The sequence below is a fragment of the Equus caballus genome, chromosome 28 (assembly GCF_041296265.1).
Source record: "Equus caballus isolate H_3958 breed thoroughbred chromosome 28, TB-T2T, whole genome shotgun sequence".
NCBI lineage: Eukaryota > Metazoa > Chordata > Mammalia > Perissodactyla > Equidae > Equus > Equus caballus.
Window position 1 is genome coordinate 25,007,218 of NC_091711.1, and position 27,584 is coordinate 25,034,801.

The following is a 27,584-nucleotide window of genomic DNA, read 5'->3' on the forward strand; positions in this document are numbered from 1 at the left end:
GTGTTTATTGAACCCTGCTCTGTGCTAGACAGGCAGGCAAAATGTGTACCCTATGGAGCTTACGTTGTAGAACTTATATTTTGGAGGAAGTAAGATTCATTTTCATGAAGCAGGTGAGTGTGCCCAACAGAAGAATATATAAGAAGGAATGCCAGAATGTACTAAATTGTAGTGGTAGCTAATATTTGTTGAGCCTATGCTATATCCAGAGCGCAGAGGATCTTTTTATTTAAGCCTCACGATGGACTTATTTTCCTGATTTTATGGACAAAGAAATGTTGGCTTGCAGAGGGTAAATAGGTAATAAATGATAGGCAAAGGATTTGAACCCGGACAGTCTGACTCCAGAGCCCACTGTTACAACCACTGCTCTATGCTATATGACCTCAATTGAACAAGTGTTAAACCGTGTAATAGGGATGATAAAAGTCAGTCCAGGAGGGAGAAACCTAATATTGGCTTCTCTTGGCATTAGGCTGGCAAAGCCTGCCTCATCTGTGCCGCAGATGTGGGGTGGGACAAAGACCTCCAACCTGGGCAGGCTGTGAGGGGAGTGTATGAGCGTCAAAGCCTCGAGAAGAGAGGGGTAGGTTGGGGTGTGTCAGACTGAAGGAGTCGGACCCAGGCAAGGCTGGTGTCTTCTCCAAGACTGGGAGAGCAGGAGAGGCCTTGAGAGGAGAACTGAGGCCCTTAGGAGAGTGGAGCAGCAAGAATCTCCTGCTGAAGTGGAAATCTGGCCGAGGGTGGATTTTGAGTGGCTGGGTTTAATTTGCAATCAGGAGTCTCTCCTGGAGGGGAAGAGCTGCCTTCCTTGGTCACAGAGTCCTGGTCACCCAGTCCAGTTCTGAGGAGCTGCAGTCTGAAGGTTCAGTGACCCAGAGTGACAACTGTATGGAGCGGCCTTCGCAGCCCCACCCTTTACCTTGTCAGTCTCACTTTAGAGTCCCCAGGTCGGAGAAGCCAGCCTTGACCTTTGAGCACAAGGCCTTCTCCTGTCACCTTCTCCCTGGTATCCAGGCCTCTCTCAGTAGGCATTCTAACTCTTGGCAGTTCCTGGGACCAACTAGAAGTTACATCCAAAGTTTCCTGGGGCCTCTACCAGTGTCCCCGTGAAGGAGCCTGGGGGCTGAGCATCCAAGGGATACCCTTTTTGTTCCATTGAACGCTCTAATTTTTCTTTGGTGGGATTGCATTTTGCTATTTTCTTTCCATCTCTCACCTCCTCTTACACTTTACTATCTCCACTGCTGGTTACCACTCTTCTCAATTTATACATTTCATTAATATATTACTTCCGTCCCTCTCAGTCATTAATAAAGATGTTAAATAATTCTGAACCCAATATTCACCCCTGTAGGGCCCTACAGGACGCTTTCCTTTAATTAGTTTGTGCTGCCTTTCATCTCTCTAACGTCCTTTGGTTTCAGATTTCCAGCTGGTTTGGAATCCATGTGACTTTTTATCCAGGCCCGTTTGAACCAATTTCAAGAGTGAAAATCTGAGAGACGTTTTATTGAGTGTTGATTCAGATCCAGGCCTACAGAGAACTTTGCTATATTCAGATTTTTTTTTTTTAACACATTAGTAGAGTACAATTTGGTCTTAATAAACTGAGCCTTTCTCATGTACCTCTTTCCGATATTCTTTTCAATCATAGCAGTATTTTCTCCATTAATGTCATGGTAATTTGAATTGTGTTGATGGCAGACTTCACAAAAGGTATTCTTACTGTCAGGAGTAATCCTCTCTTAGACCTTTTTGAAGAGAACTATTTCTTAGTGGTTGTGTTATTTCCAATATCTTATAATCACTTAGTTTTAAAAAAATGAAAACAGTTGAGTATTTTGTAATCACTCAATTAGCCAGTTTCTCGTATGCTTTCTTATACAAAACAGGGAGTGATTTAAACTTGTGAGTGAAGAGAGCTCATAGTATTTTGTTAAATAATTTAAAATTGTACAGCCATTTACAAGTAACTCAAGTTTTTAAAATGTAGCTGACAGGAAGTGGGCTATTCTGAGGTTAAGTGCTGGACAGCACAGGGCCGTGAGGGTTCCAGTCGATGGTATTTTGATTTGATATCTGGAAATCCTGGGCATAGGATGAGGGAGGAATTTCACTGTAGGGCTCTAAGTAATTGTCTCTTTGAATAGAGCAAGGTGATGTTTTTACATTAACCACCCCCTTCTGTGTGTAAGCTTGTGGGGTCCACGACTTCATGCCAGGTTGTGAATTAACTCTTAATTAAAATACGAAAATAGATCTACAATATTGAGCGTGTGGAATATTTGTGGGGAAATCATTCTTTGCCTTGGTCTGTACTGGATTTTTAAAGATCTTTATCGGTAAAAATAGAAAATGTTATATTTCTAAGAATTGTTGCAGCCAGATAGTACAGCCATATAGCTACTCTCTCTCTCTTTTTTTTTTTTTTTTTGATACCTGCACCGTTTATTTAATGAGGTCCTCTTGAGAGCTCTTGGACTCACTTATTAAGATTAGCAGAGGTTCTTCAGGAAACAAAGGTGGCTGGGCTAATCTGACCCTCTTTGAAAAGCATCTGCCTTCAGGAGATAGGCAGGACTGGGTTCCATCCTCAACAGCCAATGGAAACTTCCCTAGACAATAAGATTTTAAAATGACATCCTTTGAAGTAGCAGGACTGTCTAAAAAAGTTTTTAAGGCGCCGTGGCAGGTCCTCTGATGGTGTTTGTAGAGCCATTTAAAGAGCAAAATATAACTCCCTTAAAAATCTTTCATACATTAGTTATAAGGCTCTCTTTATCCTCTGCTGAAACTAGAGAAGCAGCATTTATTTGGCACGTTTGAAAATTTTGCTTGAGCAGATGTCAACAGTGTAAATATAGGAAGCAATGGGCTATCTAGAAAGAAACCTGGGAATCATAGTTGACTGGTATGTAAATATGCGTCTGCATTGAGGTTTACAAACACACCATTTATCTTGTCCCCCTAGGAAGACAATGGACTCCTCTGCTGTAGGATCACAAAATTTTTCTACAAAGAGCTAGACAGTAAATATTTTAGGGTTTGCAAGCCATGTGGTCTCGGTCGCAGCTACTCAGCTCTGCCGCTGTAGTGCGAAAGCAGCCACAGACAATACATAAATGAATGGGCGTGGCTGTGTTCCAAAAAAGTTTTATTTAGGAACACTGAAATTTGAATTTCATGTATTTTCACGTGTCATGGAATATTCTTCTTTTGACATTTTTTTCATGAACCATATAAAAACAAGCAATGGATTGGATCTGGCTTCCTACAGGCAAATCCAGTCGTTTACCAACTCCTAATGTAGTGCACACGTAAACTGTGTGTCCCCCACAACACCCAGTGCTGTCCTAGGGACCCTGTCGGTGCTCCGTAAATACTTGTTCACTTAGCTGTCACCGTGTCAGAGCAAAGACTAAGCCTTTTGGTATCCGACACACACTTGACATTTGCAAGGGATTTGTCTTGAACTCTTGGCTAATCCCCCCATTCCAAGTACCGCTCTTGCAGGTAATTTCCCCCATAAAATGCAGTCACGTATAACGGGATAATTAAAGTGACCCTTTCAGACCCTTCGTGATTCTTCTATAAATACAGGGCTAAAGTCCTTTACTAAGTGATTAAAATAAATTTTCCACCAAAATCAGTTCTCTGTCACACTCCATCATTGCTGTGATAACATTAACGATGAATTTACCTCAGTCTGCAAAACAAATGCTTAGTGATAATGAGTGATGCTGACTGCCCTATCACATAGCGCCTGTGTTTGCCGAGGAGCAGAGTGATAGAACATCCCTTTTTTTTTTTTTTTCAGCAGAATGGTCAGTGCCAGCAGCCCAACCAGGGCGCCATGGTGAGCGTTACACATACAAAGGAGCAGAAAATACTAGGCTCCTTCAAGAAGCAGGTGGTAGGCAGGTGTGGACATGACTGAAGCTCTCCCAGTGTCTTAAGTGGCTTCCTCCTAGACCTTATCCTATAAGTGGATACGCTTGGCATTTATGGCTTAGCCAAATTTCAGTGATTATGTGTCTCTGGATCTGGGGATTGTTTTCAAATGTCAAGAGTATGAGTATGAAATTCACTCATGCTAAAGATCTGCTGCACTTTATATTGGCCAGAACTTTCGAAACTTGCGTCCTGTTTTGGTTGCCATATTGTAGAATACAAACTTGCTGGAAATGGTCTACAAAAGGACAACAAAATGATCGAAATAATCAACAGTAGGAGAAAAAGTGAAAGAAATCAGAATTGTTTTGTCTTTGAAAGGGAAAATATTCTTGCCATCAAATAAAGGACTTTTTTTTAGGGGAATTTGATTCAACTTTGCAAATGGTGAAGTAAGGTGCATGAGCTTCCATAGTTTGGGGCCAGGTATCAGGTGATTCCAAGGGAAACTTTCTTGATAAAGAAAGGCCTGATAAAACTTGTAATGGGTACCAAGGAGGAGATGATGATACCTGCAAGCTGTGGAGAAGAAACCGTTGGCCACAATGGTTTAGGCATCCAACTACTTGTTATTCAGTGACTAAACTAATTGATCTCTCAAGGTTTTTTCCCTGCAGGATCCTCCTTGATTCAAATAGCCTAACTGAAACAAACAAAACACAGGAATTGCTTTCTTGGGAATTAAATTTATCCAGAATGACATTTATTCCAACTTAATGATGAGTCTGTGGTTGGCCTACGGTCAGTGGACTCCTTGTCTCTTCCTTCATTTTGTTATCCTGTGAGCCTCCAGAGGCTGTAAGGCAGTGAGCATTTTTAAGACTCTCGTGATATCTCACTCTTCAAACAGAATGTCAGACTCTTCAACTGTGTTTTCAGCTGTCTTGTGAGACAAAGACTAATTGGTTTGACCTCATGCTGTCGCATGTTGAGAGACATGAATCTTCAGCACTCTTCCTCGAATTCATTGATTTCATTAAACACTGTCTGCTGTGTTTGCAAAATGTTGTAATTTCCCAGTGATTTCTTCGAACTGTAGCACATAAACAGATTTTTTGGAACAATGCCATTTCTTAGCTTTGATTTTGTGTTTTAATCTCTTCTTTCCAATAGGTCTTCTACGTTAGGTCCATTGAGCCACAAAAGATATCGACCTTGGGGAAAAGTAATGTGACGGTCACAGGAGCAAACTTTACCCAGGCATCTAACATCACAATGATCCTGAAAGGAACCAGTACTTGTGATAAGGATGTGTGAGTTGAAATATTAGTAATTTATTTATGGTAATATAGTAAAAAGCTAAAACTTATGCCAAAAGAATGTCACTGTGATTATAATCTTGATATAATCAAATTATTTCCATGTGCCAATGTGGGCCAATTAGTCTGCATATTTGATGTAACACAATTTCAATAAGTAAGTTAATTTGAACAATACATTTGAAGTTAATTGTGAGAGAATCTGTCCCGTGTTACCCCCAAAATCTCAGTACACAATAATTTCAGGCTGTTGTCTGTTCGGGGTCTTGATTTGTTTTCATTAACAAAATCAAGTATTTTGAGTAGAAACCATCATTTTGAAGATGATCAGCTTAGAGAAATAGTTGACGGCCTCAGAATTGATGGGAAAATATGGCTGTTCTTCCAATATATTGCCCGAAGTTGAAAAAAGAAACTTCCTGATCCATTTTACTCTGTGTAGCCTTCTCTTTTTTGGATTGATTTCAGCCTCAAATGATAACTAAATGGAACATATATTAGTAGTGGGGAAAAAAAAAAAGAACAAAACATCTCAACACAAATATCTTGTCAGTGTGCCACTTGAGCATCATTATTTCTATGGTTTCTTTTCCCCTAACTCATCCTTTCAGTGAAACTTTGAGAGCAAAATAATTTCAGTGTCTCACAGACATCCTTGTGCAAATGTTACCCTCCCCCAAAGAGATGTAATAATAATAACACAATAGAAAATTTGAGTTTTCTGCTTGTTAGCTTTTATAAGTTTGGGCTAATTTGAAGTAAAAGATGTTATGGTCGACATGAAGGATAATACTGAGCTTGTTCTCATCATGGAAATGTATTGAAGACAATCTGCTGAAGTGTAGTGTTTTGGTTTTTAACTACTAACACAGATTTGTACAGCATTTTAACCTGCCACACTTATTTACTAAATTTTCTGTTTTAATTCATTAGCTGCATATAAACTGCCGTCCTCTTCCCCTCCTAGCAGTAAATTTGGGATGTCTGTCATCCTGATGGAGAAAGCTGCTCATCGGTGGCTTTCTTTTGTTCTGCTATTTACCAGAATTATCAAGCACACATTAGTGGCTGTATCTATGCAACATAGGTATTTTTGTGCCATTTATCCTGGCTAAATACCGTATTGCAAAAATCTTTCATTTTGTGTGGCGAAATCTGTGAAGTTAGACCCCTGTGTGTTCACTGAAAGGCAATCAACTTCACTGGAAAATAAGTAGTTTTGCAGAGCATTACCCTGTTTCTGACTTTATGCTCTCATTTCGATTCTGAATGTGTCTTGAGATATCGCAGTTATTAAATTAAATGACTACGAGACCTTTCTGCATGTAGCATTCCAGTAACCACATCTGTGTGGCGAACCCAAGTTCATGAGCAGTAAACGTAATACCCAGTTAATCTTATCTCTGAGTTCACGCCGTAATCCCAAACTCTTTTAATATGCTATTTTTATAAATGCCTAATTATTCTGAAGAGAAAAATACGAAAATATTAGTGGAATGAGACACACATTTCTGTCTTCTTCCAAAATTAATAAACAAGTTTGAATTTTAATGATCAGCCATTTTACGATGAATTTCCTAGAGCTTGGCTCTGAATATAAACCTTAGAATGTAAATCGGAGGTACTGTAGGTACAAACTGATTCCAATGTTTGTTAAATTTGCCTTATTGTTAGAAACTATTATTACTACTTAACGGATATGTGTATTAAAGTTAGCAACCACGCACGTGTCCTTTAGGTAGTAATAACAGAGTCTCATGTAGCATAATTATACTGAGCATCATTCAGACACAACCCAGTCTTAATGATTTGTGCTCTGGAGGGTCATTGTGATGTGATGCACAGAGGGAGCTGCAGGTTACACAGGGGATATCGTAGAAGCCTTTGCTTTGACTCCTGAGGGGTGTTGAGGGCACGCCCTGCAGCTGTCAGGAGCACCCAGGACAGTCCCAGTTCATTTTCAGTCCAAAGCCTCCTCGAGAGGCAGCGTGCCTGCAATGCTGGTTGACTCAGATATTCCTCCGTTTGTCATGGACTTTTGTCGCTAGCTCTCTGCTCCTTGGATGGCAGATTCCCATCTCTGCCCGGGGTTGGGTTCCACCCTCCCACTGCTTGCCTGGGACTTCTTTTTTTACGCTTTTCATTATGGAAATTTCCAGACATACACAAGAGAGAAATGTGTAAGGAACCTCTTTGCACCCATCCTCCAGCTTCAAAACTCATCAACATTTTGCCTTGTTTCATCGTGTTGTCTTGTCTCATCTATCTCCTCCTCCTTTTTGGAGGGGAAGGAAGGGGGCTGGCTGGGACTTTTTAAAAGCATATCCCAGACACCAGAACCTTTCGTTCCTAAGTACTTCAACTTATATGTCTAACAGATAAGGATAGTGCCCTTATCATACTCAACATGGTTGACGACAATTCCTTAATATACTGCAAGGCCGAGTCTATGTTCCGCTTTCTGTTAGGGCTTCTTAAGGGCAAGGGTTACATCTCCTTTTTTCCCCCCACTTCTAAGGGAAATGCAAATGAAAAGATAAAAATGCACAAAAGAAAGAGGAACCCCGCCCCAAATACTACCCAGACTGGGTAAGTGGCCCCTGATTAATCAGCAGTTGCCTGCAGCTGTTCTGATAGTTCCTGAACTGTTAGAGTTCAAGTGAAATTCGTATGCTGTCACCTTGCATAATCAATTGTGCTAAGTGTCTGTGTGACTTAAGAGTTCTTTTTCTATCCTTTCTAGGATACAGGTTAGTCACGTGCTAAATGACACCCATATGAAATTCTCTCTTCCATCAAGCAGAAAAGAAATGAAAGATGTATGTATCCAGTTCGATGGCGGGAACTGTTCTTCTGTGGGACCCTTGTCTTATATTGCTCTGCCCCACTGTTCCCTCATATTTCCTGCTACCACCTGGATCAGGTACTTTCTAGATTCATGTTTTTCTCTCTTTGTGGTTAAAAGGGTCACATGCATAAAGATCGGATTTCACTCAAATAAATGTAGAAATAGTATTCATATCTAAATTCCTCTCACAGAATTCCTCTTAGGATTTATTCCTAGAAAACAAATTCATATCTGACAAGCAGGTTGCTTCCCATTGTCACAGTGAACATTATGAGCGTATCCTGTTTTACTCTTAACTGTGGCTGCCAGGGAACTCACGTTAAAATGTTTGTTCGGTTGCAGTAAGTGTCTTAGCCTAGATTTCTGATACAGATACATAATAACTCTCTTTACTACGTCTCACTCCTGCCCATGACGCAAGGCTTCTTCTTTCTTACATTTTTCATTTTATAACCTTTAGAGTAAGCTGTTTTGAATTCTTTGGGGGAAATATAAGGAGCTGTCTAAATTTCAAAGATGCTCCCTAAGTGAGAGATGGATATTCCAAAATAAACTCTTCCAGATGAATCCAATTTATTAAGGAAAAAAATTCTCTTCCTAGTGGAATTTAAATTCACATTCAGGTTTTAGAATATGGCTGAAAGATATTTCTTCACCTAACACAGCGTGAAGCTAATTTTCAAAGTACTATCTAGATGAAACTACAGATGACGCTTTGTAAAAAAAAAAAAAAAGGGAAAATCGCTTCTAATATTCTTATTTAAGATTAAATGAGAGATGGATATATTAAGCTGCGAGGGCTGCCATAACAAAGTACCACACACTGGGTGCCTTAAATAACAGAAATTTATTTCATCACAGTTCTCAAAGCCAGAAGTCCAAGATCAAGGTGTCAGCAGGGTTGGTTTCTTCTGAGGCGTCTCTCCTTGACCTGTCGATGGCCGTCTTTTCCTCCCCGTGACCTCACATGGTCTTCCTTCTGTAGGTGTCTGTGTCCTAATCTCATCTTCTTATAAGGACACCAGTCATACTGGATTAGGGCCAACCCCAATGGTCTCATTTAACCTTAATCACTTCTTTAAAGACACTGTCACCAAATACAGTCACATTCTGAGGTATTGCGCGTTAGGACTTCAACACATAAAATTGAGAAGGGAGTACAATTCAGCCCGTAACAGTGGCATGAGGAACACTGAAATGTTAAAACCAAGACTCTAGCATGGTATTCCCCCCTCTGGGTCTAAATCCTTCCTATAAATACAAGCGAACATTGGTGTGGCACTCCCCATGTGCCTGGTGTATTACATCTGTTGATTCAGTTAATCCTCACAAGCCAAAGAGGTCTACTATGGGGAGCCCCTTTTCCAGATGAGGAAGCTGAGGCATGGAACGGTCAAACCACTCTCCCAGGCTCCCAGGTGCTCTGGCCCACGGTGCTGTGCTCTGAGCTACCACCATGTTCTGCTTTGCCATAAAATAAGAGGCTTCTTAATGTCCGGTCACCTGTGACATTCTGAGCCTTTGTCTCTCGGTGCTCCTGGGTGGCTGCCCTTTGAGCAAGAACACAGCTCTGCCGTCTGGCTATCAGCAGAGCACTCTTGGCTTGGTTTTCTAGTAATGGTGATTGGCTGGCTTGAGGCCAGCTCAGCCCTTCCCCCTCATGACTGGAAGGTTCAAGGCTTAGTGTCTTCCCTCTGCCCTACACAGACCGACCCGCTTGTGCCTGCCTTCTGGTCTTGTTATTAAGGGTTCAGCCAGCCTATGGAGGTGACATACCCAGTTTCTGTCCCCTGGAATGTGTCTGGTGACCTGCGTGGATGGGGGGCTAGGGCAGCCAGATCTGTGGGCAGCTGTTTATTTCACATCTAATGACCACTTTGCTTATATGTGATTATGCGCCGAGAATGTGTGAAATCCTTTGGCTTGGTTTTGGAGAGATAGAACGTAGCTGCTATTTATATGGTTTAGGAAATAAGAATTTATACTTTTAATGACATTTATAATTTTACCTTGTCCAAAGTGTTCCCTGTCTCTCTAAATAAAATATAATTGGTAGGTTGAGAGTTTGATTTTGAAAATTGTTAGATTGAAGAATCTTCATATAGATTAAACAGCAATCAAACAAAATTCTGTTTAGTGAAACCTTTTCAAGGTACAGCTGATGATCTGATTATATGTGGCAACGTGACACAACAAAACTCAAAATTCCGTAAAAGAATTTGAGCATTTTCCTAGAAGTAAAACAGGATCTGGCTTGAATTTTTATATTTATATATCTTAAAAACTATGAATTTGTGGACAGTATCCTTAAAAGACTTCTAAAATGGTCCAGTATTTGAAATTAAAATTCACTAATTTGCTCTCAAACATAATTGAGTTCAATATTAAATGTGAGTAAATTGATAACTTTGTTCATACAAAATACCTGCGTGTTTACCATGAAACTCCTATTGTTGCTTTTTTCCTTTCAGTGGTGGTCAAAATATAACCATCATGGGCAGAAATTTTGATGTAATTGACAAGTTAATCATTTCACATGAGGTAAGAGGAAACATAAATGTAAGTCTTTAGCTGCTTTGTAATAATATTCTCAAGGATGATTTTGTTCTCATCACACTAAAATATCTTGGGGGATTGGTTTTATTTCTAGGCCTTTGATAGTATAAACTTTTGCATGTTGCATGATATATACCATCTGTGCCAGTGTGGGAATATTAAGACCTTATACTTGTAGTTGAGTGTTTCAGGTTTTGGCACAGAGGAAAGAGAGATGAGCTTGGTATGACAAGACCTGGCGTCTCCTCCATGTGTGATTTGTGGCAAGTCACTTTAAGGAGACAATGTTTATGAGTATGTGTGAACATGCCTCGTGAGTGGCTGAGGATGATGGAAAGAAAGAACCACATTTCTGTGCAGTGTAGGTGGTAGTGTTCTCTCTGCAGAGAGAGAGCTGTGGTTCAGAGGTTAAGTGACCCACTAACGTCCCAGAAATCTTGTCATATGCTGCTTCTTCTCTTGCCATGTCTCTTTGACCCAATTTGGTCCCTTCCTTCTGACTTTGCCTCCTCTTGCCTTTCGTCTCCTCACTCAGGGGTCTGGTCCCCACCCCTCACCCAGTTCTTACACCAACACAAGTCACCCATGGGCCTTGTCACTCTCTCAGGAGCCTCCAGATTGAAGCTTCTGACACCAGGAGGAAGAGGGGAAATGATGGCTTTCAGACATGGATTGGGGCCTCTGAGTACACTTCTAAACTCTTCCTGAATGTTCTTCCCATTCTCTCTTCCCCTTTCTCTCTTTCTTTGATGAGAGATGTGAGAGTAGCAGCTTTTCTGGGGCCCAGTCTGACCACTTCCTGCCGAAGTTGATGGGTCTGCAGGCTTCCACAGACCTGGCCTCTGCTTGGGACCAGTGTGGCTTCAGGCCTAGATACGGGAGGCCTTCCTAAGTCATCCTTACAGCCTGTAGTGCACACGGCCACCAACAGACACACTTCAAAGCTGGTTCCAAGCCTCTGATTGTATCTGGTTCCAGGCCAGATCTCCATGATGTGAACTGAACACATTCCATTGAATGGTTCGTGCAGATCAACCTCTGACCAGAGGCGTTGCCTGGATTTGAGTGGACTTGCTCTACCTCCCCAGTGCTGCTCCTAAATCAAGTGGAACTTACTGAGCACCTACTGTGGGCGAATAATTTTGTCGAGTGCGAGGACAAACGATAAATGCGATAGTCATATTGCTTTCATGGTGGAAGATTGCAAATATCCACTGGGTTGAAACTTGAGAGCACAGGATGTTGTCAAGTTCTAGGTCCTCTGATTCCCTTCCAGCTCAGAAACCCCGTTAGGTCCAAGAGGGCACTGTGATGCCACATGAAAGAGGAATTAAAGATGGATGGAATGAAGAATGTCTGCGGAGTGCAGCAGGATGGGTAGGACTTGGACAGGTGGAAGCAGGGAGGCAATTTTAGATGGAGAGGCGAGGACAGGTTACTCTCAAGCCTGTGGTGGCAGTATCAGTGCGTTCTGCTCAGCTGCAATCTAGAGGCTGTGTCGGGAATGAGTAAGAGAGATGGCTGGAAAACTACACTGGGCCATAAGATAGTGTCAGACCGAAAACTTTGCCCTTAATTCTGTAGGCAGCAGGGAGCAATGCAAGATCTTTGAGCGGGGAGTGACGTGAGAATAGGCAACTTTTGTGATGATTATTTTGGCAATGGTGTGTGGGATCATTTGCAGAGTCAGTAATGGAGAAGATGCTGGGAGACCAATGAGGATGCTAATGCAAATGTTCAGGTACCTTTGAGATGTCAGCAGGTCCTCCGGACTGAGCATTCCATTGGGCTGTTGTCAGTAGGGCCGTTCTAGAGTGCTGGGGAGATGGTGGGGCTGGAGAGAATCGGATCATCTTTGCAGCATTGTCTGTCATTAAAGGGAGAATGAGAACAACACCATGGGAGCGAGAGCAGAAAGGAAGAAGAGAAGAGCGCCTAGGATGGAATCTAGCAGAGTAGCTTCATTTTAAGGACTGAAAGAGAATAAGATGGCCTGGGAAGGTGACCAAGCAGCTGCTCAGAACCTAGAGAAAAAGAGCATTTCAGACAATGGGAGCTGGTCACTAGTATGGAAATTTAGAGAGTTGAGGATAATGAGGTTAGGGCAACCCCATCAGCGGTAATCTTTTTAGAAGGCATCTTCAGTAAAATCCAGCCTAATGGGGTTACAGCTGCTGAGCTGGTGCAAGCAGTGGGTTTCGTGGTTTTCGTCTTATCACCAGAAATGTGAATGAGAGACTCAGGGCTGTAGTTTGGAAAGGAGTTAAGAGGGAGGAAGGTTTTTTTTGGTGTGTTTTTTTTTTTTTTTAGGAAGATTATCCCTGAGTTAACATCTGCTGCCCATCCTCCTCTTTTTTGCTGAGGAAGACTGGCCCTGAGCTAATGTCTGTGCCCATCTTCCTCTACTTGATATGTGGGACACCTACCACAGCATGGCGTGCCAAGCTGTGCATAGATCCGCAGCCGGGATCTGAACTGGCGAACCCTGGGCCACTGAAGCGGAACATGTGAACTTAACCACTGCACCACCAAGCCAGGCCAGGAAGGAAGGTTTTAATGCCCAGATCTCAGCACTTTGCATCAGATTTCCTAGCTACTGCCTTTTCCTACCCTAATATCCAGTATAAGAGAGCAAAATAAAAAGGAGGAAAACTTCTCCACCTGACAAACTTGTTTTCACGAGTTTCAGTTGCTCTTTTTTAAAAACATTTGTCACCTCCCCTTTTCCACCAGCTTTCTCTGCCTGTCTCTCTGCACCTGAAAATGACAGTATTTATGCTTGTTTGTCCGTTTTTAATAAACCTGTAAAGTGGGCCCCACTTTCTGCCTCGTTTCCAGTCTTCATGGTCTTCACTCATGGGGGACACATGGTCCCTTTTACTTTGATTGCTCCCATTTTCTGTTAGGCCTGCAAAGCCTTCTCCTCTTTGTGGTTAGTGATTTCTGCAGAGCGCTGCAGGAGGTTCCCCAGCAGAGAGTGATGCAGCCAGCAGCATGCAGGCCCGCAGCCGGCCTGGCTGAGAGATGTTTCCTCCTTTCCCGTGGCTTCCTGGGACTCAGTCTTGATGGTTTGAAGGACACACAGGCCCATTGGTGCAAAGTCTTCCCCTTTCTCTAGACTCCTTTCTGCGTCCTTTTTTTCCAATTGCATAACCTTTTGACTGCTTTCATTATTGCTAAAAATATTAATAATAATATTAGCATTCATTGATTGCTTACTGCGTGCCAGGTGCTGTCCTAAGCATTTTTGCATGTATAATCCCATTTAATGTAGCGCTTATTTATTTTAACGAGCCCTCATCTCGTTCAATTTGATTTAGGGTTAATTCAACCCTGTAAGGGTAGCATGTATTGCTGGCCCCATTTTACAGCTGAGAAAACAGAAGCACAGAGAAGTTCACTTGCCCAGGTCACTTAGCTCTTAAATCTCTGAGCTGGGATTCATTAATGAAGTTGTCACAATGCTCTTTTCTTCTCCCTCAGGTCCCTGAATATTGCATGGCGACTTACTGCACGTTTTTAGCCCCCAATTTAAAGAATTCCAAAGTGCATCCGAATGTCACTGTGAAGCTGAGGGTTCAGGACACTTACCTGGACTGTGGCAGCTTGCGCTATCTCGAGGACCCCAGATTTGCAGGGTATCGGGTTGAACCTGAGGGGGACACAGAATTGGAAGTAAGAATTCAAGTACGTCTCTCTCTTTTCGTGTGAGCCGGGCCCCCGCCCCAGCTGGAAAGGTGTGCTCATGTTTGTGAGTTTCTGCATGTGCCCTGATTTCTTCATCTTCTCTTTGTTCTTCACAGAAAGAAAATGATAACTTCAACATTTCCAAGAAAGATATTGAAATTACTCTCTTCCGTGGGAAAAATCCACCATTAAATTGCAGTTTTGAAAATATTACTAGAAATCAAGATCTTACCACCATCCTCTGCAAAATTAAAGGCATCACGGCTGCAAGCAGCATTGCCAGCTCCTCCGAGAAAGTTCGCGTGAGTCACCCATCTATTATTTTTACCTTATTTCGGTAATTCCTTGGCCAAACCAGAAACCAGAATGTACTCTCTCGGGAATCTTTAGATCTTCACTTTAAATAGAAGATAAACAAAGCTGGCATTGCAAGCCCAAGCATAATTCCTCCAAAATAGCCAGCAGCATCCATCCATGTGCCTATTCGAATGTCAAAGCGTTGAACACCCCATTGTCTATAATACTAATGAGCTTGATAGCTCTTGTTCTAGCCGTACATTTAGACTGTGGCATCTGCGAGCTGAATCTCTGGACCCATTGACGAATGAGCTGTCACTCTTTTCCCAAATGCAGAGGTGACATGTCTTAGCAGAAACCACAAATGGAGGCCTCTTGAGCACACTCAGGGCAGCATTCGAGTCTAGTGGAGACCAGAAGATCTGGGGGTCCTGGGCTCCTCTTCCACTGTGAAGTCACACTCACTGCGATTAATCTCTTCCCAGACATGTTTGAGGGTCCCCTCGCTGGTCTATTTATGTCCCACAGTAAAGATGTGAGACCACTGGGAAAGGAAACATTTTAGAAGTCTCGCTTGATAGTGTTCAGGCCATAGGAGGCTCTGCACAGTCTAGACTGAAAAAAATGCTTAATGATCTAGAGTCATAAATAATTGGATAAAGGGCAAGAAAAAAGAACACCAGACTGGAAGGCAAAGCAAAAATGTGTGCTCATGTCCCACCTTCACCGGTTAGTAGCGGTGTGGCCTTAGATAAGTCACTTGGCTTTGCTGAGCCTCCCTTTGTCCACCTGTTGTGGTGTGGTAAAGAAGACAATAATAATTCTAAAATCAGTAACAACAACTAAACTCACAAGCGCTCCCACACGTGAAGTTAGTTAAGAGGCATCCATGCTAGCCTTCTACATCATTCGTGGAGTAGTTCCTGAGTGCCTACGCTGTGATGGGGACATGGCAAAGAAGAAAACAGACCCAAAAAATCTGCCTTGATGGAGATGACCTAAAGAGACAGGTAGTAAAAAAATAAAAAAAATAAAAAGTAAATTAAAAAAAAGTTACATGGTGGCAATTGTTATGGAGAAAATTGAAGCAGGGACGGGACAAGGAGCATGGGGGCGGCGTGGCAAGCTTTACGATGGTGGGCTGTGAAGACGACGTTTGAACAAGGCCCTCTAGGAGAAGAGAGAATGCGCTGTGGGCTATCTAGGGTAGAGAGTTCTAGGCAAAGGGAACCGCAGGTTGCAAAGGTCCTGAGCCGGGAGCCTGCCTGGTGCATTTGAGGAGCAAGAAGGAGGCCAGTGCACTGGAGCGGAGGGAGCAAGGAGGATGTTCTGAGGAGGTTGAGTTCACGGAGGGAGTGGGAAGAGGCAGCAGATCCTCGCCACCTTGTGGGCCATTGCGAGGCCTTGGCTTTGAGCTCTGGGAAGCCACCGGAGGGTTTTGAGCAGGAGTGCCATGAGCTGACTTACGTAAATGATACAGTGCATTTAGTCTTCAGACAACCCCACAAAGAGGCACTATCGACATCCCGTTGATTTAGATTTAGAGGGAAGTGAGGACTGGATGGTTGAGTAACTAACTCAAGCTCTTATAGCTGGTAAGGTGAGCAGGTGGCAAAGCTGAGATTTAGGACCTGGGCTCTCTGGGTCTAGAATCTCTGCTCCGGCTGCCTGGCTCCAATGCCTCCACTCCACAGGGGCAGCCGGGTGTGGAAATGTGCCTTAATGCTGGTATGTACATCCGTGCAAAAATAAGATTTGATATAGCGTTTTTCCCTGTATAAGTTTTACAAAACGTGTATAACCAAAAGATACCAAAACTGGAAGAGGCCATCAGGCATCACTTAAGCAGCGTTGCCAGACTGGTTTTCACCCCAAAATGTTTCATTCAAAATAGGCCTGCTAAGGAGACAGAAGATGTAGCAGAGAGAAAAGTCGAGTTACTTCCTTAGTTGAAGGGTAAGGGGGCTTCTCATCCACAGGTTACCAACTCTTTAAACCCCCAGGGCAAAGAGGACCAAAGTTTAAAATCTCTAGGTCTAGGGGCCACCTCCGTGGCCCAGTGGTTAAGTTCGCGCATTCCGCTGCGGCGGCCCAGGGTTTGGATCCTGGGTGCGGACATGGCACTGCTCATCAGGCCACGTTGAGGCAGCGTCCCGCATCCCACAACTAGAAGGACCAGCAACTAAGATATACAACTGTGTACAGGGGGGGTTTGGGGAGATAAAGCAGGGGGAAAGAAAGAAAAAGAGGAAGATTGGCAACAGTTGTTAGCCCAGGTGCCAATTTAAAAAAAAAAAAAAAACTCTAGGTCTAGTTCAGCACACCTCAACTGACATATGTAGAAACTGAGGCACAGAGAATGTTCTTGATTTGTTCAAGGTTACGTAGCTAATCTGCCCCAGAGATGGGACTTGAGCTCAAATAGCCTAACTAGCTCATCACTTCTTTTTGTATCTTGGGGAAAACTATTGGGGAAAAAAACTGTGTACATAAATATGGTACCCAACTCGGTGGGGTCTAATGACACTCTTTGTCCCATCAGGTCAAACTGGGATACTTGGAGCTCTTTGTGGAGCGGGAATCGGTTCCTTCCCCTTGGTATTTTCTGATTGTGCTTCCCGTCTTGCTAGTGATTGTCATTTTTGGTAAGTGCCCTGTTTAATTTTGTCAGAGAAATTACTCCCTGGGGCCTCACATCAGGCAGGCAGACTTTCAGCTTCCAGGGCCTGTTTGCTCCAATTAAGTATTAATGGGTGAAAACCCAGATCAAAACTTTGGGCAAGGAATGATAGGTATGCATGGAGGGCTTTCTGAACCTTTTTTAGGATGCTTCATTAATAAAAGACTGGGTTACAAAGATGGTATCTTGGTGTTTGAGAAATATCATCCACTTTGCTTCCCCCATCCTTTGACTTGTGATGACAATGTCCTGTTTACGTTATTCCCTCAGAATTCTCTGGGATTTGGACTCCCAGGACTAGGTCATCTCTTCCTGCCTCCTCACCCCCACCAAACACCACCCCCACCCCCACCCCAGCCCTGCTTTTCCTGGTAGAACTATATTTTAGAAGTGTGATCTGTACCAAGCATTAAAGCGTGCCAAGGCTCATCCAAGCACAGCGATCCCGTGGTGATGGCTCACTGGCTGAATCTGGCCCATTGATGTGTTTTGTTTGGCCCACACAGTATTTTTTAAAACAACATTTTAAAATTTGCTAATTCACATTTTTAAAAAATCTCTTGAAAATTTGGAAAATATGGATTATTGGATCTCAGTTTTTCCATAGTATCAATTTGCTAGAGCTGAGTAGCAGCTGCCCCTTGAGAGAAGGCATGTGTTCACTGGGTTTTTGCCACAGTCTCCACCACTCCCTATTGTCTCCACCCAGGCCAATGGTCCTGTAGCCATTTAGTTTGTGACCTCTAGTTCTGAGCTCCTTTTCATTTTAAGCCTGTTTCCTCTTGTCTTCTTAGAAAAAAAGAATTCTTCTCCACAACTAGTGTAGCACTTCATATTCCTTGATTTCACACAGGGAATGCCTTTCTGATGTTTTCTGTTTATAGTTGCTAATGTCTCCTTCCATATACTCACTTCCTCCCACATTCACTCCTCCATCCCTGCATCCGTTTACCTTGTGTTTATTGAGCACCTGTTACACGGCTAATAACTGTGCAAGTCTCTGGAACTGGAGAAGATGAGTGAAGGCCTGGTCCTTCCTCTTGGGTGCTTCTCAATCCAGTAAGGGAAAGACGTACGTGTATGATTAACCGGCCTGAGGGAATGAATTTATTTTGCACACACCCTGTTTTGCCCTGTTGATGATCATTTCAGGTATTTTTTATACTCTCCCCAAGTTGTCCACCCTATTATGTATCTGGGATCCAGAATTGGGCTTGATAGTTTCATAAAGTCCTGGCTGGTGCTGACTTCGAGTAAGAAGATTACTTGTAAATTCTAAATGCTGGGCTCCATTTTGAGAATCCACTGCTAGGAAGCAGCCATAGATATATCAGTCTCACCACAGAGTCACGTCCACTTTGTGACTTACTGGAAACCTCTCATCTCTTCCTGGGTTCTGTGGCTGTCCATTCCTCTCCCTTCATGTTGTTTGTAGAGACTGTTTATGCTCTTTAAGCATAAAGTGGGCTCAATTTGACATGTTGCTTTTGGCGTCATTGGTATCTGCAAAGCCCTTTAAAATTCTCCTCCCCTTCTTACCGTGTTTCCAGGAAGACAGGTGTCATCAGCAGCTCGAGTAAGTGTGCTCTTTAGTCCATCAATTGCATCGTTAGTGCAAACACTAAACACACCTGGCCTAGGCCTGCCACCTCCAAAACATCCCTGCTCCCTGGAGATTGCAGCCACGAAAAGCTCACTGCTTTATGGATGTGGCCCGCTAGCTTCCCCTGCACACAGTGAGCCAGTGTTGCCCAAAGTGCAGCCTGAGGAACCATAGTCCTAAGTCGTGCTTCTGGAAAAAGGGGTTCCATGGTCAAGTAAGTTTGGGAATCACCGCGTGCCTCACCCTTTCTTGAAGATGCACAACGCACGTTGTAGGTGAGACTGTTGATTTTGTGACGTGGTCTAGGGAAGAACTGTATTTAATTTTGTTTCCTCCAGCATCGTTTACATATACGGGTAGCAGGGTCCTATTATCATGAAATTTCTGTTAAAAGAGGAAAAACTTTCGAGAACAATAATGATTGTTGACAATTGTTGAGTATACTTTTTAAAAAATAAGTTCTAAATGCTTTCTGTGAGTTACTTGTTGTAATCCTCTCAACATCACAATGAGGTAGGTACTTTGAAAGAAAAGGTAGCCAGGCACAGAGATGCGAAGGAACTTACCCAAGGGCACACAGCTAGTAAATGGCAGAGCAGGGACGTGAACCCAAGCGCTGAACCTGTTCGGTTTACTGCCTCTACAGCACAGTTAGAAGCAAGAGGAAATGGAGAAAAAAGCAATATCCAGATACAGGGGTTCACTGTGGACCACTCATCATGTCCCTCCATTTGATCTATGCAAGTTTGGCTTATGTGGCTAACTGTGGATCTGTGGTTTCTTTCTGCATTTGCGGCTCAACTTTATTTCTGCAGGGATGTTTAGAAACATTAAAAAAAGAATGGAACAATATAAGTGACCTGTGGCTGTAGGGAAACTTGGCTTGTTTCATTATTTTTCAGCCATCTGGGATCTCTGGTTACAAGTGAAGGTTATTTGATTTAGTTTTTACTCTTAAGATGAGTAGTTTTTTGTTTTTCTGTTGCTTTTAGCATCCTCCTCTTCAGAGTGACTCCTCACTGGGGATTTTTCTTTTTATACATTTCACCTCTTAGTGCTGTTCTTTTTCTCTCTCCCTCTGTCTCTGTCTCTCTCGCTGTAAAAGAACTGTGGAGGTGGGTTTTCCGTTTTCCTTTTTGTTTTGTAAGTTAGCATGTCAATCTGATGCTGCTCCTCTGTCTCCTCAACAGCTGTGGGGGTGACCAGGCACAAATCGAAGGAGTTAAGTCGCAAACAGAGCCAACAGCTGGAGCTCCTGGAGAGCGAGCTCCGGAAAGAGATTCGTGACGGTAGGCTCCAAAATTTTATTTGTAGAAAAACAAGCCTTTTTTATTGTCATTTTTTTTTTCATACCCTTAAATGGAGGCGGCCACAGTAATGAGAGCTGTTGGATAGTAGAAGCCAACTGAACAGCAGGGTCTGGGTCTGGCTCTGGGTTTTATTTCAGCTCTTCTCTGCAGCCAACCAAGTAATTATCTATTGTTTCTTCTTTAATGAAAACCAAGGTCGTACTCCGCGTTAGACAAAACAGCAGAAGATCTTATCCATTGTTTGTTGAGTTAAAATGTTGCTCTTGGGATTCTGTTTTGCAGGCTTTGCTGAGCTGCAGATGGATAAATTGGATGTGGTTGATAGTTTTGGAACTGTTCCCTTCCTTGACTACAAACATTTTGCTCTGAGAACTTTCTTCCCTGAGGTAAAAGAGCATTGATCATCTTCCTAAGGTTGAGTCTCGAATAATAATGAAGGTGCTTGTTGCTATTGTCAACATGGGTGTCTGCTTCCGAGGCAGCTGTAGAGGATGCGCTTGGTACAAAATAATGGCTTAAGTTTGAGCAGAGCGGGCAGGAGGGGAATTATTAATTGGATTGATTAGGGTTTAAGCAGTGATGGGTCACTGGCAATTACTCTTTGTCCAGTAACAAAAACCTAGGAGGGGCAGAAGTGCAGAGTGATGATTTTTGCTTTATTTTACTACCAGTTTAGAACTGAATTGGTAGCTGGGAAGCGAGCTGGTTTATTTAAAAATCAATAAATTGTGGGCTGGCCAATTTGTTGTGTTTATCTGCATGACTTACATTGCAGCTACTAGATTATTCACTATTACTTCTCAATTGGAAATGAAAAGAACTGTTGGCCGAGAGGGAGGAGAGTAGACATATGTAGAATTTGAGTTGATAACAGCCATTTTTAGCGATGTAGAGCTTTCATGGTTCTCTTCAGCAGTTGTTCTGTAGCCGATCCGTTTATGTCATCCTCATTTGGTAGAAATAGCTGCAAGAAGTGATTAATTAATTTGTTCTAGGACACCAAGTCTAGTCTACTTAACCCTTTGGGTTTTCGGTCTCACTTCTGTTCTCACACCTCCATTTTCTCACCCGCTCACTCAGCCTTCTTCATTCACCCTCCCAAGTCTTTGGTGAGGTGTAGTCATTCCTTTATCATCACCTCCACATCCTGATACCCCAGCTCCACCATATTGCCCTTTTTATCCAGAACTGGTAACCACAGAGAGGCCCAACCTCTAGAGCACATCAACGCTAATTATTATATTTAAACTTGGACTTCTAAGCAAGGCCGGAAATCTCTCCAGGTCAAAAGAGAGCTTGTATCACCTTACCAGAAGCTTCTCAGCAACTTTTGGCCAGAAGCCTAGAGTTCAGAAACCCAGACACATGCAGTAAGCAATTTCCAGTTTCGTAATAATTCTGGAAGTGGACACCACGATATGTGATGCTGTGTCTGGAGGCTGGGACACCTCCATAAAACACCTACCATATTTTTTTTGTCCAAGCCTTAGTGTTGTAAATCAAGAAGCCTGTAAATAAGACTTCAGTTTTTTGCACTTGTATTTTTTTTTTAAACTTATCCTCCAAGAGTACCAGGCACCAAGACTTGCCATTTGCCACCTCCTCCAATTCTACATCGGGACATGGCCCGGGGAGGGGAGTTAATTCCCTGAATGAGGATGACTGTGCAAGGCCTCAGCAAAGCTTGCATCTCGAGTCCTATTTCCCAGCTATCTGAGATCCCCATTAAGAATTTAACAGCAATAAAGTAACAGTGATTTCTACCGTCCACATGAGTACTGTGTGGGCTTTTACAGTTAATGATTGCCCTTGAGTGCTAAAGAAAGTATTCTGTGGCCTGAAAAAGAAATTTTCCCATCTTCTAAATTCAGTCATCAGGGACAAGGTAGAGTGATGAACACAAAGGAACACTGTTGCAAGTTGAGCATTTAAAAGAAAAAATCCCAAGAGTTGAAAGAAGCCAAACTGACTTAACACAGGTTTATGTAGGATCTTGAAGGCAGCTTGGAAAGCCATAAACAGAGAAGTCAGAAGGAGTCGTTAAAGGAGAAGACCCAGGACAAACAAGCATAAATTTATCAGAATCCTGTCAAGAAGATCTAAGTTCAAATTGAATTTATAATAATTAAGCAAAGATAGAACAAGGGAACGTATTAGGACAATGCCAGTAGAAATGCATTCTAGGCTTCAAATAAGTCCTTGTGTTACTTAGGCCCTTTGCTGATGATCAGGGGCCATATTTCCTAGGCCTGGAGGTTGGGCTATGGACGGAGAACTTGGGTGGTTGACACCTACCAGACAACAAACAGTAGGCAAGGCCCAGAGGAGATTCTAGGTTTGCTTGGGCCAAGGCGCTCCCAGTGCTGGTTCTTTGCCTTGCTGTTTGGTTTTGACTTTTAAAGCCTTGCTTTTCATTACCGTGATTGCTTCGTTTTGCTGAATCTAGGAGAAGAAATAAGGGTAACAGAGCATCTAACCTTCTAGAAGAGGGAAATTTGAGTGAAACAGGGAGCTGGGTTGCATTTCCCTATTTAAGGTCAAGAATCGCTCTGTTTAAACTGCCCATCTACGGAAAGTTGATTCAGCAGACGTTAGGAACTAGAAAATGTAAACCTAGGGGTGATTTTTGTGTTTATTAGTAGGACAGAGTATGACCAAAATAGTTTGAGGCCTTCTGCTTGGTCTAACAAATCAAGAACTATAAAGCAAAAATTCTCTGCAGAAGAAATTTCTTTTAATAACATATAAAAATAGCCTAAAGTTTCAATTATTACCAAAAAAGAGAGAAAAACCTGAATGTTGGAGTTTATATCTTCATTCTGTTGACTCATTTAAACTGGTCCTCAGCATGCTTTTAAAAATGTAATCATTTAATTCCAATAAGATTTATGATGCTTTTGAAAAGAAAACTCAACTTTAAAAGTTTATATTTAAGAGCTACATAGGCATAGCACATAAAAATATTTTTAGAAACCAGCAGGACAACAGCATTGTGGTCTAGTTTGCCATAAATTAGTGATAAAAACTATAATAACAGGGGCTGGCCCCGTGGCCGAGTGGTTAAGTTCGTGCGCTCCACTGCAGGCGGTCCAGTGTTTCGTTGGTTCGAATCCTGGGCGCGGACATGGCACTGCTCATCAGACCAAGCTGAGGCAGCGTCCCACATGCCACAACTAGAAGGATCCACAACGAAGAATATACAACTATGTACTGGGGGGCTTTGGGGAGAAAGAGGAAAAAATAAAATCTTTAAAAAAAAAAAAAAAACTATAATAACAGCTGCCCTAGAGAACTGACAGTGCGCTCGTTCGTTTTATTTTCACACCGAGCCTGTGAGGTGGGAATGTTTAGCGTCCCCATGGCCGATGAGGAAAATCAGACAGAGAGAGGTTAAATAACTTGTCGAAAGTCATGTTACCAGTATGTGATAAAACCAGAAAGGAACCCAAGTGGTGTGGCTCCAGATTCTAGCTTTTAACCGCCCCACTCCACCCCCTCATGAATAACGTCGTGTATCGAGACAGTAGATATTCCTAAGCTAAGACTTGTAAAAACTTAGCGACATAATTCAGTGTTTATCCTTAGAAGGTAATTGCCTGAGGAGTGGTCTGCACAGATGCCTCATTCTTTAACCACCACTGCTTTAGCTTTTGAGTGACTTCTTTGAAAGTGCAAGATGCCTTCATCTACCAAAACTGGGGCTGATGCAATGACAGTTATTCCTCTTAGAGGCCTTCAGAATTCATTGGTGTTTCTTGAGAGCTGAATACCTCTTTATTATGTATTAGAGAAGACACAATGAGTGTAAACCCAGGGGCTCTTCAGATTAGCAAATAGTGTCTCTACTTTATTAAAACGGACTTGGGTATTATAACAGAAATACACTATTCATTTCCTTTGGATGTTATGAATAATAAAAGTGTCTCCTTCCTCTCAGTCAGGTGGCTTCACACACATCTTCACTGAAGATATGCATGTAAGTCTATAAGTTTTCATTTTTAGCCCATCAATGCCTGCCTGTCATAGTGTTATCATCATCATCATCATCACCATCATCTCCATTATTACTTTGACTTTGTATTTTGGGTTTTTTGGGATCATGAATTCAATATGAAATAATTCATTGTCTTGGAAAAACCCATTGTGGATCTACTTTCTAACTTTAAGTTTATATATTATATTATATTATATTATATTATATACATTTTTTTTCAGAACAGAGATGCCAACGACAAGAATGAAAGTCTCACAGCTTTGGATGCCCTAATTTGTAATAAAAGTTTCCTTGTTACTGTCATCCACACCCTTGAAAAGCAGAAGAACTTTTCAGTGAAGGACAGGTATTAGTCAATTTGTTTATACTTTGAAAGTCAGTAAGTAGAGAAAACCTGAGCCCCTCATTTGATTTCCAAACCGCAGCCTGAACTGGTATCTTGAGAACATGTTTTATGCAGAGGCTGTTTGCTTGGGTGGTCACCCAGCCATGATGCCTCCATTGCAGGTCACACCACCCCGACAAAAATTCTATTTTGAAGACACACACATATACAACCACCACCCCTAAAAAACACCCTGAAAAACCCCAACACCAAGAAGAAGCCTGAGTCTTGAATCAAAAAAGCAGAAGTGCTATTTTCTATTTTTAAAAACACCCTGAAAATTCGGGAAAGATATTCACTGCTTGTTACCACTCTAGTTTGAAGTTTAAGTGCTGAAAACACGTAAAATGTCCTCAGGTTAACATTGGTGTGTGGTTTTTATGGATCGAGGACAAAGGTGATTGGAAGCTAGACATTCAAAACAAAAGTGCCCGCAGGACAGCACCCCACTGTCTCCTGAACTTCCACGGAAACTACCGTCAGCATCGAGCCCAGCCACGCCTGGCGGTTAACCCCGTTGACCAAGCTCTTTTTTTTTTCGTGCTTCTTTGTTATGTATATCTTCTTCTTTTTTTCTTTCAGTTTTATAAAGATATAGTTGACATACAGCACTGTATAAGCTTAAGATGTACAGCATGATGACTGGAGTTTCATATATATTGCAAAATGATTACCAAAATAAGTTTAGTTAACATCCATCATCTCCTATAGATACAGAAACAGAAAAAAGAAAAAGAAATTTTTTGTGATGAGAACTTTTAGGATCTACTCTCTTAGCAACTTTTCAATACAGCATACAGACAGTGTTAACTGTGATCATCATGTTGTACATTACATCCTCAGTACTTATTTATCTTATAACTGGAAGTTTGTGCCTTTTGATCACTTTCCTCCAATTTCCCCTCGTCTCCTCCAACTCCACCCACCCACCCTCCTCTCTGGTAACCACAAGTCTGATCTCTTCTATGAGTTTGGTCGTTTTTTTTTTTTTTTTAGATTCCACATTTAAGTGAGATCATACAGTATTTGTCTCTCTCTGTCTGACTTATTTCACTTAGCATAATGCCCTCAAGTTCCATCCGTGTTGTCACAAATGGCAAGATGTCCTTTTTTATGGCTGAATAGTATTCCATTATGTGAGCGTTTGTGTGTATACATATATACATACACCACAACTTCTTTATCCATTCATCTGCCGAGGTGTTTCCAGGTCTTGGCTATTGTAACCGAGGCTCCATTTTTAAACAGGTGTCTGTTTGCCTCCTTCTTAACCATTGCACTGCAAACCAAGCTGGTCTACCTGACTAGCATCCTGGAGGTGCTGACCCGGGACTTGATGGAACAGTCCAGTAACATGCAGCCTAAACTCATGCTAAGGCGCACCGAGTCCGTGGTGGAAAAACTCCTCACAAACTGGATGTCCGTCTGCCTTTCTGGTTTCCTGCGGGTAAGTGTCAACGTCCCTCAGCGGTGTCAGAGGTAAGACAATCAGTGGTTATTTTTAGCAGATGCTGATGTCTTAGCTGGGATAAGTCCTGAGCCCTCCAGGGTGTCAGCATTCGCCCTCTTTTAGTCTTTTAGTCAGGAGCAGATAGGAAAATAAAACTTGTTTTTGCTGTAACTGGCCTATACAAAGGTAATTCATTTAGAATTTCCTCAGGTAAGACTTTCCTTTTCTCTTTTTTAAAATTTTATTGTGGTAAGAACAATTAACATGAGACCTACTCTCTCAACAAATATTTAAGTGTTCAAAACAGTGTTGTTATCTATAGGCATACGCTGTACAGTAGATTTCTAGAACCTATTTATCTTGCGTAACTGAAATTTAATACCCATTGACTTTTGCACCCACCTTTACATCATTCATTAACAAACAGAGCCCAGTCAGCGCATTTAAGAAAATGTCCTGAGGGAAGGGAATATTTTAATACTGAAGACAACACGCTGTTTTGGGAGCTTCTGAGCCATCTAGGAAATAATACCCATCTACCTGCCGGTGTGCTGTAAGCTACTCAATTCCAGCCAGTCATTCCACGTTACAGCAGGTCCCCGAGGAGCCGGCCGCCCCTTGAGTTCACTCTGCTGGAGTTACTGTACGAATATGGTTGTAATCTAATTGAATCTTAAAGTCTTTTCAAATGCAAACTTTGCGCGGATTCCACTGGTTAAGAGAGTGGGCCCTGGAGCCTGCTGCTTGGTCCAAATCTAGACTTCGTTATTTACTAGAGGCCCCGAGCAGGTTTCTGGACTGTCCGAGCCTTGGTTTTATAACCTGTAGAAGTGGAAGAAGACTATTTTAGAGCTGTTTTGAAGCACAGATGAGAAAATGTATGTAATTGCTCAGCACTCAGTAAACACTCCATAAATGCTGGCCATTATTATTATGAAATATTAATGGGAAAAGAAGAGTTCTCTGTTGGACCCAGCCTTCATTCAGCCCTCTGAGGCCCCTGGTATGGAAGGTCTTATTCTTCTTTAATTTCACCAGCCATCCAGATTCCAGCAAAACTGCGTAATTGTGTATTTCCAGCTAGTTCCGAAATCTAATTAAACTTTGAATAAGACACACTGCTATGCCACAGGTTTCAACAGTGCTACTTAAGTTTAGATCCAAAAGCAGCACTTTCAATAGACTGTGCTTAGTTTCATGTTTAGTGCAATCTTACAAGAAGATGCACAACATTTTTTTTTTTTAACCAACCTCTTCCTCTCTCAAGGCAATACCCATTTATTAAGATTAATGAAATCTGCCTTCTTTTCTGTTTACTTGGTATAAATCATTATACACTTTGGAGAGGTGTTGAATGGTTATTTCTGGGGCGACTATTTTTTGCTTCCCACCATCCTAGCTTCAGCCACAACTGCTTCTAAACGGAGGCAGCAAGACCTTCTCCCAGTTCCCCAGTCTTAGTCTTAAAGGGCAGACACCTGTTCCACCACAGCGCACTGGATCAGAAGCTCGGGAGGTGGAGCCTGATAGTCCATGTTTCCCAAGCTCCTCCAGGTAATTC

The 27,584-nt window shown here is 42.2% G+C and overlaps 1 protein-coding gene across 4 annotated transcripts in view; it reads left to right on the plus strand.

Moving 5' to 3' along the window:
- PLXNC1 (plexin C1) overlaps positions 1-27,584 on the plus strand; it is a 142,045-nt gene that overhangs the window by 73,944 nt on the left and 40,517 nt on the right. For all 4 annotated transcript variants that reach the window (XM_023631795.2, XM_070254487.1, XM_070254488.1 and 1 more), the window contains 11 exons: positions 5,068-5,207; positions 7,957-8,136; positions 10,533-10,602; positions 14,101-14,304; positions 14,421-14,606; positions 17,144-17,246; positions 20,075-20,173; positions 20,477-20,580; positions 24,132-24,170; positions 24,410-24,534; positions 25,822-26,020. In XM_023631795.2, the coding sequence (XP_023487563.2) occupies positions 5,068-5,207; positions 7,957-8,136; positions 10,533-10,602; positions 14,101-14,304; positions 14,421-14,606; positions 17,144-17,246; positions 20,075-20,173; positions 20,477-20,580; positions 24,132-24,170; positions 24,410-24,534; positions 25,822-26,020 (1,449 nt within the window). The remainder of the gene's footprint in view (positions 1-5,067; positions 5,208-7,956; positions 8,137-10,532; positions 10,603-14,100; positions 14,305-14,420; positions 14,607-17,143; positions 17,247-20,074; positions 20,174-20,476; positions 20,581-24,131; positions 24,171-24,409; positions 24,535-25,821; positions 26,021-27,584) is intronic.